The following is a 14,957-nucleotide window of genomic DNA, read 5'->3' on the forward strand; positions in this document are numbered from 1 at the left end:
TAAGAAGACACAGTTTTTCAGTTATTTTTCTTATCCTTGATAAAGTCATTCAGCATTTCTGGTATACTCTTTGTCATCTGTAAACAGAGAACTTTGGATTAAATCAGTTATTTTCAAGCTTATTAAAACTATGGAATCATTTCCTAAGTTTAAAATCTCCTAAGACCACCAGATGAAAGCAAGAGCTATCTGGTTGACCACTAAAGGTCATCTGCTTGACATCCATCCTCTGCAGTGGCCCCTGAAAGGGCTTTGTGAATTGGAGTGTACAAATTATTTTGACAATAAATCTCTAAATTCTATTTCAGTGCTCATATTCAATTATTACTTAGTTAGCAATTTTTTTTTTTGTTATGAGTTACACCTGCTCCCTAATGAAAAGGATTAATCACCCGGAGGGCTGATAGTCAGCTGATGTGTGGGTGTTCAGTCGCTGTCATGTGTGACTCTTTGGGACCCCATGGACTGTACCCACTAGGCTCCTCTGTCCATGGAATTCTCCAAGCAAGACTACTACAGTGGGTTGCTGGGCCAATTCCATGCTGCTCATTAAATATTTGTGCAGTCACTCTGGTTTCTATTGGGTGCTATAATGTGTGGATGTAAGGAAGAAGAAATTACACATTGGCACTTTTTTCTTTTCTCTTCCCTCCCTTTTTCTTTTTAATAAACTATTATCGGATATGGCCTAATTCTTTTTCTTTCATTTTTTCCTTTATTCAAACAGTTATTTTTTGTTCCTCTTTATTATAATCTTCAGAAATTGAAATCATGTATCAATTTCTACATTAGTGATATCTCAGTTGGTAAAGAATCCACTGGCAATGCAGGTGACCCTGCTTTGATTTCTGGGTTGGGAAGATCAGCTGGAGAAGGGATAGGCTATCCACTCCAGTATTCTTGGTCTTCCCTTGTGATTCAGCTGGTAAAGAATCCACCTTCAATGTGGGAGACCTGGGTTCGATCCCTGGGTTGGGAAGATTGCCTGGAGAAGGGAAAGGCTACCCACTCCAGTATTCTAGCTTAGAGAATTCCATGGGACCGTATAATCCATGGGGTCCCAAAGAGTTATACAGGACTGAGCGACTTTCACTTTCACACTTTATAAATTAGTGCACTTCAAAAGCTGTTCTTTTTTATTTAGACTTTGTTCCTTTGGTTCAGTTCAATTGCTCAGTCGTGTCTGACTCTTTGGACCGCATGGACTGCAGCACGCCAGGCCTCCCTGTCCATCACCAATGCCAGGAGTTTACTCAAACTCATGTCCATTGAGTCGGTGATGCCATCCAACCATCTCATCCTCTGTCATCCCTTTTTCCTCTCACCTTCAATTTTTCCCAGTATCAGGGTCTTTTCCAATCAGTTAGTTCTTTGCAACAGGTGGCCAAAGTATTGGAGTTTCAGCTTTAGCATCAGTTCTTCCAATGAATATTCAGGACTGATTTCCTTTAGGTTGGACTGGCTGGATCTCCTTGCTGTCCAAGGGCCTCTCAAGAGTCTTCTCCAGCACCACAGTTCACAAGCATCAGTTCTTTGGCGCTCAGCTTTCTTTATAGTCCAACTCTTACATCCATACATGACTTCTGGAAAAACCATAGTTTTGTCTAGAAGGACCTTTGTTGGCAAAGTAATATCTCTACTTTTTAATATGCTATCTAGTTTGGTCATTGCTTTCCTTCCAAGGAGTAAGCGTCTTTTAATTTCATGGCTGCAGTCACCAGCTGCAGTGATTTTGGAGCCCACGGAAATAAAGTCTGACACTATTTCCCCATCTATTTCCCATGAAATGATGGGACTGGATGCCATGATCTTAGTTTTCTGAATGTTGAGTTTTAAGCCAACTTTTTCACTCTCCTCTTTCACTTTCATCAAAAGGCTCTTTAGTTCTTTGCTTTCTGCCATAAGGGTGGTGTCATCTGCATATCTGAGGTTATTGATATTTCTCCCAGCAATCTTGATTCCAGCTTGTGCTTCTTCCAGCCCAGCGTTCCTCATGATGTACTCTGCATATAAGTTAAATAAGCAGGGTGACAATATACAGCCTTGACCTACTCCTTCCCCTATTTGGAAACAGTCTGTTGTTCCATGTCCAGTTCTAACTGTTGCTTCCTGACCTACATGCAGATTTCTCAAGAGGCAGGTCAGGTGGTCTGGTATTCCCATCTCTTTCAGAATTTTCCACAGTTTATTGTGACCCACACAGTCATAGGCTTTGGCATAGTCAATAAAGCAGAAATAGATGTTTTTCTGGAACTCTCTTGCTTTTTGATGATCCAGCAGATGTTGGCAAGTTGATCTCTGGTTCCTCTGCATATTCTAAAACCATCTTGAACATCCAGAAGTTCACAGTTGACGTACTGTTGAAGTCTGGCTTGGAGAGTTTCGAGCATTACTTTGCTAGTGTGTGAGATGAGTGCAGTTTTGTGGTAGTTTGAGCATTCTTTGTCATTGCCTTTCTTTGGGATTGAAATGAAAACTGACCTTTTCCTCCTGTGCCCACTGCTGTGTTTTCCAAATTTTCTGGCATATTGAGTGCAGCACTTTAACAACATCATTTCCTTTGTTCCTTAAAGTAAAACAAATCTGTGCTTCAACAATTAGCTTGAATAATAGAAGGTGAAATAAATTTATTATTAATTACTTTGTTAAACATTTTTCTGCTGTTCAATCCCTGAGATATGTATATATGAAATAATTGATTTTTCAAACTCAGGTGACTTATGGTAAAATAGACAACAATGGATAGGTAAGAATTCATGATCATTTATCCAAACATATAAGTTATATAGTCAGAAAATGCTATCATAGAAAATTATGTGGTGCTTTTTCGTACATTTCAGAAGTAATATTTATAATTTCCATTTTTACTGTTGTTTATAGACTACATAGATTTGAAAATAGTTCAAGTTATTGGAGTGCTCAGTCTGTATTATAGCAGAAGGGGGGTCATAATATTTTTAAACATTGCTTTATAGCAATCATAACAAATGCTGTTAGAATAAAAATATATGTTCGACTGTAAATATTGGAGAATGTGGGTTCTACTATAATCACATCTGGGTCAAATGGAATAATTTGGTAATCATCTTTTGATACTTAAGTTGAAATTTAACTCAAAAAGGACTAAGATTTAAGGTTTTCACTGTTTTCTATGTTCAGTTTTTTGGTGGGACTTGACTTAGTTCATCATAATTTTTGGAAAACATTTTATTTTGATACTTTCAAAGTATCACTTACTTAGTAGTGATACAGTTTGTTCTGCTGAATTCTTCAATTTACTTATTTTTGTGCAGCTCATCAGTGGTATCCAGTTGCCTCCCAGTTATCAAAACAAAGCTGATACCCTAGTGATTGTAGAAATTTTTGGGGTTCCAAATGATCAAGTGAAGCAGCAGAGTCGTGTAATTAGAAAAAATGGTGAGCTCTGAATATATTTTATTGATAAGTCTATTAGACTTCATGTTGGAAAGCTTAAAAATTATTTATTGATAGAGTTTTGATACATATTTATTTTTCTTAAGGCAAACCCTTGCATTATGTTCAAGATGACCAAAGTATTATATGCAGCAAAAACAATTTGATAATGACTTAATGTTGTTAGATACAGTTTCAATTACAGATACAAAAATGTATCTGACCTGAAGAAGTAGTGTTATTTCCATTTTTACTTCCTCTTTATGTTTTCTTGTTTGGCTGATTAAGAGAGATATTTTGATGACCTCAAATCTATCTAGTTGCTAGCTTCTGTGTAAAATAAAGAGCTTAAGATTTCTTTGATATAGTGTGTTGCAGTTTTACTTGACAGCTTGAATTATTTTAGATCAAAGGTCTGTGGCTTCTGACTCAGTATGCCATAGAAACCTACTCATAACAGTGTTTGGATTCATAATTCAGTCATTTTTGCCAGAAGGGAAATGTAGGAATGAAAGAATTGACTTTGGTGAGATTTTCAGTGTGCCAGCATCTCATGACAGTTTACATTATACAGTATTAACACTGTTATTTATTCTCTGAAGTTTAAATCATTAGTTCAGTTCAGTTCAGTCATTCAGTAGTGTCTGACTCTTTACGACCCCATGAATCGCAACACACCAGGCCTCCCTGTCCATCACCAACTCCCGGAGTTCACCCAAACTCATATGCATCAAGTTGGTGATGACATCCAGCCATCTCATCCTCTGTCGTCCCCTTCTCCTCCTGCTCCCAATCCCTCCCAGCATCAGGGACTTTTCCAATGAGTCAACTCTTCGCATGAAGTGGCCAAAGTATTGGAGTTTCAGCTTTAGCATTGTCCTTCCAATGAACACCCAGGACTGATCTCCTTTAGGATGGACTGGTTGGATCTCCTTTCAGTCCAATGGACTCTCAAGAGTCTTCTCCAGCACCACAGTTCAAAAGCATCAATTCTTCGGTGATCAAATTTCTTCACAGTCCAACTCTCACATCCATACATGACCCCTGGAAAAACCCTAGCCTTGACTAGACAGACCTTTGTTGGCAAAGTAATGTCTCTGCTTTTTAATATGCTGTCTAGGTTGGTCATAACTTCCCTTCCAAGGAGTAAGCATCTTTTAATTTCATGACTGCAATCACCATCTGCAGTGTTTTTCAGTTCAGTTCAGTCGCTCAGTCGTGTCCGACTCTTTGTGACCCCATGAATCACAGCACACCAGGCCTCCCTGTCCATCACCAATTCCCGGAGTTCACTCAAATTCATGTCCATAAAGTCGGTGATGCCATCCAGCCATCTCATTCTCTGTCATCCCCTTCTCCTCCCGCCCCTAATCCTTCCCAGCATCAGAGTCTTTTTCAGTGAGTCAACTTGTCGAGCCCCACAAAATAAAGTCTGACACTGTTTCCACTGTTTCCCCATCTATTTCCCATGAAAGGATGGGACCAGATGCCATGATCTTAGTTTTCTGAATGTTGAGCTTTAAACCAACTGTTTCACTCTCCTCTTTCACTTTCATCAAGAGGCTTTATAGTTTCTCTTCACTTTCTGCCATAAGGGTGGTGTCATCTGCATATCTGAGGTTATTGATATTTCTCCTGGCAATCTTGATTCCAGCTTGTGCTTCTTCCAGCCCAGCGTTCCTCATGATGTACTCTGCATATAAGTTAAATAAGCAGGGTGACAATATACATCCTTGACATACTCCACTTTTCCTATTTGGGGCCAGTCTGTTGTTCCATGTCCAGTTCTAACTGCTGCTTCCTGACCTGCATGCAGGTTTCTCAAGAGGCAGGTCAGGTGGTCTGGTATTCCCATCTCTTTCAGAATTTTCCACACTTTATTGTGATCCACACAGTCATAGGCTTTGGCATAGTCAATAAAGCGGAAATAGATGTTTTTCTGGAACTCTCTTGCTTTTTCGATGATCCAGCGGATGTTGGCAATTTGATCTCTGGTTCCTCTGCCTCTTCTAAAATCAGCTTGAACATCTGGAAGTTTACGGTTCACATATTGCTGAAGCCTGGCTTGGAGAATTTTGAGCATTACATTACTGGTGTGTGAGATGAGTGCAATTGTGCGGTAGTTTGTGTGTTCTTTGTCATTGCCTTTCTTTGGGATAGGAATGAAAACTGACCTTTTCCAGTCCTGTGACCACTGCTGAGTTTTCCAAATTTATAAAAGTATAGATTCTTGGGATTGACTGTTGGTCAGATAGTCAGAATCACTCAGGAAGAGAACTTGCAGCTGATCCTTTGAGAGTAGAATCTTCTTTGAGTGAATATTCTCAAAGTATAGTGGACTTCATTTCAGAGTCTAGAAATATGCTCCAGGTTGAATGGCATGGACAGAGAAGCAGGTGTAGTTTGAGCTATCTTTTTCTTATTTAGTGATAATTTCCTCAAAATACAATGTTTGCCTCCTCCCAAACCCCAAATATTCCTCCATCTCAGCCCCTAGGAACAAAAGAGAGAAAAAAGATTTGGAAAGTTTTATTACCTCATCCTGTGTTATCACTGGAAGGGATTTTAGTCATTACTGACTGCCTTATTTGGCTCCCCTTAGAGTTGAAATGGCAGTGTCAAGAAATGGTAACTGCTGTATCAGGAAGCTTCTAGTAACCTATCCCTTGTTCTCTCCATCCCCCTTACTTGAGTCTTCATAACTAAATGCACAGAATATTAATTTATTTCATGCACTTCTTATGTAATACTGTGATTTTAGCTCCCATTTAAAATTTCTTTGCATCCCTGGTTTTATGGGAATACACCTACACAAATTCAGTTTGGTTCACCAGACATCATTGAGCCTATCATGTTAAAAGCCTGATTCTAAGTATCAAAAAACTTAGAAACCTCTATTCACTGCATTCTTATGTATGCCCCAACTAATTCTATTATAGATAGTTTATAGTTCAGTATGGAATATGAGATGTAAGTGAAATTGTTACAAAAGAGTCATTAGTGCTTTAAAGAAAGTACAAAGAATTGTATGGAAGGGGAAAATTTGAAGATGGTTCTTGGCAAATGAGTAGAATCTTTTTTATAGAGATTGAGGATAAGGGAATTTTCTTTCTTTCTTTCTTCTCCATTTTTGGCCACACTTTGAGACTTGTGGGATCTTAGTTCTCTGACCAGGGATTGAACCCAGGTGATGGCAGGGAAAGTGCTGAATCCTAACCATTGTTCCTCTAGGGAATTCCCTAGGATAAAGGAATTTAAGGCAAAAGTAATAACATGTGTGCTAAAGCATGGAGAGAACAAAATTCAAGCATGTTGGCAGAAAGTACAAAAGTTCAAGTACAGTATACTTAAGTAAGATTAGTTGTGAGATAAAAATGAGAGATTTACTTTGGGGATGGAAAATCGTGAAAGCCATGACACAGTATTAGAAACTTTCTTTTCTGTATAAAATGAATAAAATTAAATCTTTTAAACAGGGATATAAAGCACTAAGAACTGAGTGTTAAGAGAGATCGTTTCTATAGAGGAGAGAGGAAGAAGTGTGAGAGAGGAAGAAGTGTGAGAGAGAGATGAGAAATACAGGAGAGGGTCAGGGTGCGGTTTCACTGTGATACGATGCAGAAGTCAAGTCTTAAAGAAGGGCTGCACCATCAGAAAAGGAATGGAAGATGCACATGAGGAAGACCGGCAGGACTGAAAATGTCGATAGCCGGACAAGAAGGGTGCTGAGATCGCTTAGCTACTAGTGTGATGGTAGTGTATTGAAAGACATGAGAGTCTGGGAGGAAAACAATCACGTTTGTGTACAATAAGGAAGTGATTTTTTAGAAATATTTATTCATTTGCAGCATGGAGTATCTTCATTGCGTCATGTGGGGTCTTTCCTTGTGGTGCTGGACTGTCTAGTTGTGGCACAGTCTCTGGGATGTAGAGGCTTCAGTAGCTGCAGAACTTGGTCTTTCTATTTGTGATGGGTAGGCTTCGTTGCGCCAAAGCATGTGGGATCTTAGTTCCCCGAACAGGGATTGAATTTGGGTCTCCTGTATTGCAAGGTGGATTCTTAACCACTGGACCACTGGGGAAATCCCATGATTTTTAACTATATTTGTAACTATCAAATTAGTTTTTTTTTTATTTTGGCAACTAAAAGGACTTTCACATGTATCTATGTATGATTTTGTGTGTGTATGAAAGAGAGAGTATGGTCAAGCAGGGTTAGAAGACAGAGAATAAGTTAGTATAAGAATTTTGTGCAGACATTTTGCAGTGTCTATAGAGATTTCACTCCTAAACATGTTTCCTGTACTTCACTGAATTATTTCTCTATTAGAGCAAGGTAAGATGGTCATTATTTCAATGTGAGTCAATTTGTATAAAATTTTCACTAGCATTGTTTGAATTCTGAATTCCTGTCTAGTAAATGTGCACTTGTGACCACAGATACACCATAGAAAGCATAGATATGGTATAGTCACAGAAGCTTCGATATGTGCTGAAACATGACACAAAGGACAAATCTGTTGAGGTAGTATGTGTAGCATTGCCTTTGTACGTGGAAAACAATGCATTATTTTTCCCTGAACTTTTTTTTAATTAAAGTGAGAGCATTTATTTGATCTGGATGAGAATTTCTTGGTTCCATTCAATTATGCTTAATTTTTATCTGATTTGGGTCACATTGTGATGCAATTTGGATTTCTTGTTTGGCAGGAGAGTATTTGGGATGATCTATTTCACTAGGGACATAGATTACTCATCAATTTTGGATTGAAAATAAGCATTTAATCAAAAGAAGGATCAAGAGCTGACTTTAGAGCAAACATTAGTGCGCTCTCAGTCCAACCACTGTCTGTAGTTCTTCCCATAATATGTCCTGACCTAGAAAAATGATGTTACATAACTTCCTGTTGTCTCAAGTTCTTTGTTGATAAAATGCTTGAACACTACAGTCATATTGTATAACAGTTACACGTTTCTGCTGTGAAATCAGACACCATTTGTTTGATTTCCTGCCCCACTACTTAATGGTTATTTCTTGAAAGCTATTTCATACACACACAAAAATGGCTATTTTTTTTAACGTTATGAAACATCTTTGTGACTCAGTTTCCCATCTGTAAATGTGGATAGAGATAACCCTGGTGTGAGCATTAAGTGAGATTATCTCCTTAAAGGTTTTGGAATATTGCCCAGCATTTGTAAACACCTAATAAGTATTATTATTGCCATTATTATTTCTTTCTCATTGGATGCATTAAAGATTTAAGTCCTCTAAACCATCAGCTTTCATTATTACTATTAAAGTGTTAAAAATAAGAATTTTAGAGAACAGATATTAAGCATTTTCCCCTAGGAACAGAGTTTGATTTTTAAAAAAATTCTATCTCTTCCTTTATATTTCAGCTTTTAATCCAAGATGGAATGAAACATTCACATTTGTTATTCAGGTGCCAGAATTAGCATTGATTCGTTTTGTTGCTGAAAATCAAGGTTTAATAGCCGGAAATGAATTTCTTGGACAATATACTTTACCAGTTCTATGCATGAACAGAGGTAATATTCTGAAAAGTAAGATGACTGTGCTAATATTTATGTATAACTTGAGTTTAACAAAGAGACTCTTTGATATACCAAATAGCTCTCTTCATGACAGTCAGATATGTAGAGGAAAAAAATATATATAGTTATTCCTAGTGGAATTATAGAAGTATGTTCTGATACGGAAGGTGGGATTGGGAACTGGGAATGCTAGGAAGACTAATTAGACAAACATGACTTATATGAAAATTTCTCTGTGTGGATTATAGCTCTTTTGTTTCAGTTAACAGTAGGCATGACTACCATGAAGGAGTGAAGGATGGGAACCATTCAGAAGGGAGAAGCAGTGACTTTTTTTTTCCACCTAAGAAGATACAGGGAGACCAAGACTCTTACCTTGACTCTTTTCAGAGCTGCCTTGCAGTCACCTCTCCGGGGTGATTTACAGTGTGCTCCCAATTTTATCCTTATATTTATTTTTCTAGTACCATCTGAGATGTACCTAGGAAACTGTCTTTCTGAAGCAGATGGGTGATGGCTAATTTTGGAGATGCTACATTTTCGGGGTGGGGGGGACGTATGAGCTGTGTTTTACTTAGTATGAAGTTGGAGTAGAAACTTCAAATATTTTATTTTGGAGGAAAATGAATATACATGATGGAATATAGCTTCATAGTCCTAGATTTTATATGTACTTTATTATTTCTTGCTGGGAAAAATTGAAGGCAAAAGGAGAAGGGGTAAGCAGAGGATGAGATGGTTAGATAGCATCACAGACTCAATGGACATGGATTTCTGGCACAGCAACAGACAGCACAAGACTTGACATGAGACAGTCAATTTTTATCTACCCCAAGTATGAGATTCAGGAGAATACAGTGCATTTTACAGTTAACACTGTAGCAGTGGAAAATATTTTGGGCATCCCTATAGCCCAACTCATGGACATGAATTTGAGCAAGCTCCAGAAGATAGTGGTGGACAGAGGAGCCTGGCATGCTGTATAGTCCATGGGGTTGCAAAGAGTCAGACACGAGTTAGTGACTGAACAACAAACAACAAAGTATGTTATTTCTCAGGAGCCCTATTGGGGCCCCTGCTGATGAATGTATTTTTATTGTGTTAATCAGATGTGATTTCTTTTGCAGGTTACCGTCGTGTTCCTCTGTTTTCCAAACTGGGTGAGAGTCTTGAGCCCGCTTCCCTTTTTATTTATGTTTGGTACATCAGATAGCCACTCATGGTACTTGACATAGCGTTAGCTTACAAGTTGCAATAAAACAGTCTAGAATGAATGTCTAGATATTTTTTCTTTTAATGTAAAGAAAACTAATTATTTTGAAGTACTGAGCAAATTCACTTTAAAATATGCAAACTAGAGCAGTGGAAACAAAACAGAAGCTTCAGCGGGTCCCGACTCAGTGTGACATCCTTGTCAGCCAATTTCTCTTGCCCCTCTGCTCTTGAGGCTGCTCTTTCAACCTGTTTGTATCATGTTTAATTAGTGGAATTTATAAGTTTCTAAAATACGTCTGAGTGAATAAGATATGTTGGCAAATATTTGGAGGTATAAAAGAAATGTGAAATCTGAGAGTGTTTAACTTCTAGACACCCACTAGTGCATATTGTAGTGGAAAGGAATTGGATTCCAGGTGCTTAGTGCCCTTTTACATCCTGGAGAGTAATTAGCCCTTACACTCTCAGACTAGTTCTCAGATGCTGTGCACTGGATTGGGTACCCTGTAATTACATAGATGTTTTTATGAGTGCATATGATTTTGATTTGCATTCAGACTGCCTTCCAGACTCTGTATCTCTAAAGGTGATCTACTACAGTGGCTTACATGCTCAGATCTCAGAATGAATTTGCATTGTGTCTGAATCTGCTTCCCTGGTGGCTCAGCTGGTAAAGAATCTGCCTGCAATGTGGGAGACCTGGGTTTGATCCCTGGGTTGTGAAGATCCCCTGGAGAAGGGAAAGGCTACCCACTCCAGTATTCTGGCCTGGAGAATTCCATGGACCATATAGTCCATGGGGTCTCAAAGAGTCAGATGCAACTGAGTGATTTTCACTTCCCTTCTGAATCTGCACTAAATGTACATTGAAGTTCGTCTCTTGGTCAGATTTGAAATTCCCGTGCTATTTCGTATACTGGGCTTCTCACCATCAGCAGGGTTTTGCTTTACTAAATGTTATACGTAGAAGAATATGGTTCAGTATTAACTGTTTTTTAAAAAACCAAGCATTACTAATACTGATTCTACCACATTGTTGCATGGCAGTGAGGTAAAATCACCCAGTAAAATTTTTGACAACATAGAGGGCCATTATAAGTATTTGTTGAAATTAAATCTGACTTTATAATTAAAACAACAGAAATGACTCTATGTTTATGATTGTTAATGCATTATCACTTGATAGCCAGGAAAATACACAAAAAAGTTATCTACCATGTTTTCCTACTATCATGGTTTAGCCTCAGAACTAAATATTTAAAATAAACATGCCACTGGTAATTGAAATATCCAGCCCATAAGGAGTTGGGTATCCCAGATTGCTCAGTGTATAATCATCCAGATCCTGCTTCATGGGCTGTCAGGAGTTAAGACCAAGAGATAATCTTCCCAGTGGGCTTTCCCAGTGGCGTGGTGCCTGCAGTGCAGGGGATGCGAGTTCGATCCTTGGGTTGGGAAGATCCCCTAGAGTAGGAAAGCACTGAAAAAAGCTCATGGACTGAGGAACCTGGCAGGCTATGGACTCACACAAGAGTTGGGCACAACTGAGCACATGAGCACAGTCTTCCCAGGGGGGAATGAACAGTCAATTCTCACAGGAATGCTTCTTTTTTGCCAGATTACAAAAGGATTTTATATTTATTTATAATGATTTTATTTTATGAAAAAGCTAATTTCAAATCTCCCTGAAAACTAAGCTGGATGCAAAGTCTTAGTGAAGGGGGCCTGGTGGTTCTGTGTGCAAAAATGTGGCTACTGTCCTTTGGCATTCCACCTTCAGGAAGAGCCCTTCAAAAGGCCTCACGTGTGCATGTTTTAGTGACCTGAGCACAGAAATAGACTCTGGCATCTACTCTCAGATACCCTTCAGCTACCAGAGCATCCCGTCTCTTCAGCGGGTCATTCCAATGTTCATTGCAGCTAACTTACTCATTACTCATTGCAGCTTACTAACTCATTCCAATGTTCACTGCAGCACTGTTTATTATAGCCAGGACATGGAAGCAACCTAGGTGTCCATCAGCAGATGAATGGATAAGAAAGCTGTGGTACATTTACACAGTGGAGGACTACTCAGCAATTTAAAACAATACCTTTGAATTAGTTCTAATGAGGTGGATGAAACTGGAACCTATTATACAGAGTGAAGTAAGCCAGAAAGAAAAACACCAATACAGTATATTAACAAATATATATGGAATATAGCAAGAGGATAACGATAACCCTGTATACAAGACAACAGCAGAGACTCGGATGTGTGGAGCAGTCTTTCGGACTCTGTGGGAGAGGACGAGGGTGGGATAATTTGGGAGAATGGATTGAAACATGTACATTATCATATGTGAAACAAATCTGACATGGTTGGGAGCTCCCCACCTCAACACTCTGTGGATTTAAGAGGCCGTTCCTTCTGGAAGTGTATAAATTAGCCTGGGATAGAAACTGCACGCTGAATTTACTAATTAAGAAATGAGAAACCAGAACTATAAAGGTGGCATAGAAATACAAGAAACTATTCTTAAGTAATCTTTTAAAACTTTGAACAGAGTTCAGATTTTACCATTTGTGATAAACTGGTATGTATAATTTAACCAGAACCATAAGAAAATTAGTATTGTGTGAATTCTGAAGCACTTTCAACATGTTGTAGGAATAATGTGGACTTTCTTGAGTTTTACACATTCATAAGTGAATGGTCTGTATCTCGTGCCTTTGTTGGTTCTCTGTGAGCTGTAGTTTCTGGGAAGTGAGCAGCTCTCATTCCTGTAACTCTTGTAATCCAGTCATTCGTGTGCCTCCTTCATGAGGATTCAGTACGGCTGTGGTGCTGTTATCCCTCTGATAGGAACTCTAACTCGGTGTAAAGCCCCAAAGGTCTGTTACTTATTTTTATTTTATATTGTACTATATTTTATTTACAGTGTTGTGTTTGTTTCAGGTGTATAGCAAACTGATACAGTTATATATATATATATATATATGAATTAACAAAAGCAGTTCCCGTCTTTTGATGGGGTGCTCATGGTTTATAACATAAATGGCATTATTTTGAGAGAGGGATAACTTAGGTATGGTGTTGGGTTTTTTTCTTTTTGCAGCTTGAGGCAATTGTAATGTGGAAGTAAGGAAATTAATTCCACAAATTCTCCTTCTCCTGACTGTGGCTTAGGCCTTACATTTTCATTATCATCTCCACTGAGAGTTATGGTAGAGGTGTGCATGGTGCAACTAATTTGACAAACCCAGATCCATATGTTTGGCTGAAGAACATGCAGTGTTACACTTATACATGGTTTTCTTCCTTGAGCTCCCGAAGAGCAGCTGCTTCTGGGCTTTCGCTGTCATCCATCAGACTCAGGGGAATACTTGGCAGTAGCCTCCCATTGGTGGTTGGAACTGCTTCACTAGAATGATGTGTTCCTAACAAAGGGTTCTTTGATGCTCTGGGGTAACTGCCACCCCCATAACCTGACTATCCTCTGGTTGTATGCTTTGCTGTTTCACAAGTTCTTGTGTGACCAGTAGGATCCCTGTAAGTTGTTTTTTCAAGCATGATCCATTCCAGAAGGATCTTATTTAAATCATTTACTGTTCAACCTAATAACAAGTGGCCTGTTCCGCCCATTAATGCAAGGCTTTCACCTTCTCTAAACTCCTAAAGCCTTTTGAAGGTTTGGAATTCCATGAGAGTTTAAAGGCTTTCACCAGGTGAATATTGTAAGAGTTCCTTAATTCTTGAAGGAGAAAGAACTTATTTCTCATTTATACCGAAAAGATTTAAAATAAGGAAGAAAAAAGGATCTTTCCTTTTCTCACTTTACTTCAGGTACCACTCAAACTCAGCTCACTAACTTTGAAGACAAAATCTTTAATATCCCACACTACATTAGAAATGCAATTTTGAAAGGAAACATTATTTTATTTTCCTTTCAGTAATCTTGGAATATCTTTAGGCATGTTTGTTTCCATTTTATGTGCATTATTTATCATTTACATTACCCTTTAAATTAAGCTGGTACCATTATTATTACTATTATTATTTTCTCACAAGAGCTTTTAACAGATACTACCCATAGAAAGGACTGATGCTAAAGCTGAAACTGCAATACTTTGGCCACCTCATGCGACGAGTTGACTCACTGGAAAAGACTCTGATGCTGGGAAAGGTTGGGGGCGGGAGGAGAAGGGGACGACGGAGAATGAGATGGCTGGATGGCATCACCGACTCTGTGGACATGAGTTTGAGTGTACTCCGGGGGTTGGTGATGGACAGGGAGGCCTGGCGTGCTGTGATTCATGGGGTCGCGGAGGGTCAGACACGACTGAGCGACTGAACTGAACTGAACTGAACCCATAGAAACTCCACTGCCAGGGATGTTCTCACATTAGAGTAGATTGGGAATGGTGTGAAAAGCCAGCTTTGACTTATTTCTAAGCCTAATTCACTTGTAGAAAAATAATAGTGTTGGTGAGGGATAAGAAACAGAAGAAACAGCTAAAATGAACCTCTAAGCTGTGCTAATGGAAGATCTTTTAGCTTTTAAACTCTAGTTTAAATGTCACTTCCTCAGGGTGGCCATCCATGACCTCCTAGATTAGGTTACATTCCTTGGTTTACGTTTCCATGCAACTGAGTAAAGTGACAGCTAGGAAGAGACTTTGCACTGTCAGGAAGGCCTTGGTGTTGCTAGGAGCTGGCCTGACACTCACAGTCAGGCTACGGTGTTTGTTTGCCGGACGTGAACAATTTCACATCAACACCCAAAAGG

General features: G+C 38.8%; 1 protein-coding gene and 1 pseudogene across 1 annotated transcript in view; one reads left to right on the top strand and one right to left on the bottom strand.

Annotated features, from left to right (window-relative positions):
- Positions 1-10,186, top strand: part of PLCZ1 (phospholipase C zeta 1) — a 54,117-nt gene extending 43,931 nt beyond the window's left edge. Inside the window, exons 11-13 of the mRNA XM_055395995.2 lie at positions 3,294-3,417; positions 8,818-8,967; positions 10,101-10,186. Coding sequence (XP_055251970.2) covers positions 3,294-3,417; positions 8,818-8,967; positions 10,101-10,186 — 360 coding nt within the window. The remainder of the gene's footprint in view (positions 1-3,293; positions 3,418-8,817; positions 8,968-10,100) is intronic.
- Positions 10,187-11,899: 1,713 nt separating this feature from the next.
- On the bottom strand, positions 11,900-13,572 carry LOC129536120 (ADP-sugar pyrophosphatase pseudogene; annotated as a pseudogene).
- Between the last annotated feature and the right edge of the window lie 1,385 nt (positions 13,573-14,957).

This window comes from Moschus berezovskii, chromosome 6, assembly GCF_049115385.1.
Source record: "Moschus berezovskii isolate FMDL1 chromosome 6, NW_MosBer_1.0, whole genome shotgun sequence".
In the NCBI taxonomy this organism is placed as follows: Eukaryota; Metazoa; Chordata; class Mammalia; order Artiodactyla; family Moschidae; genus Moschus; species Moschus berezovskii.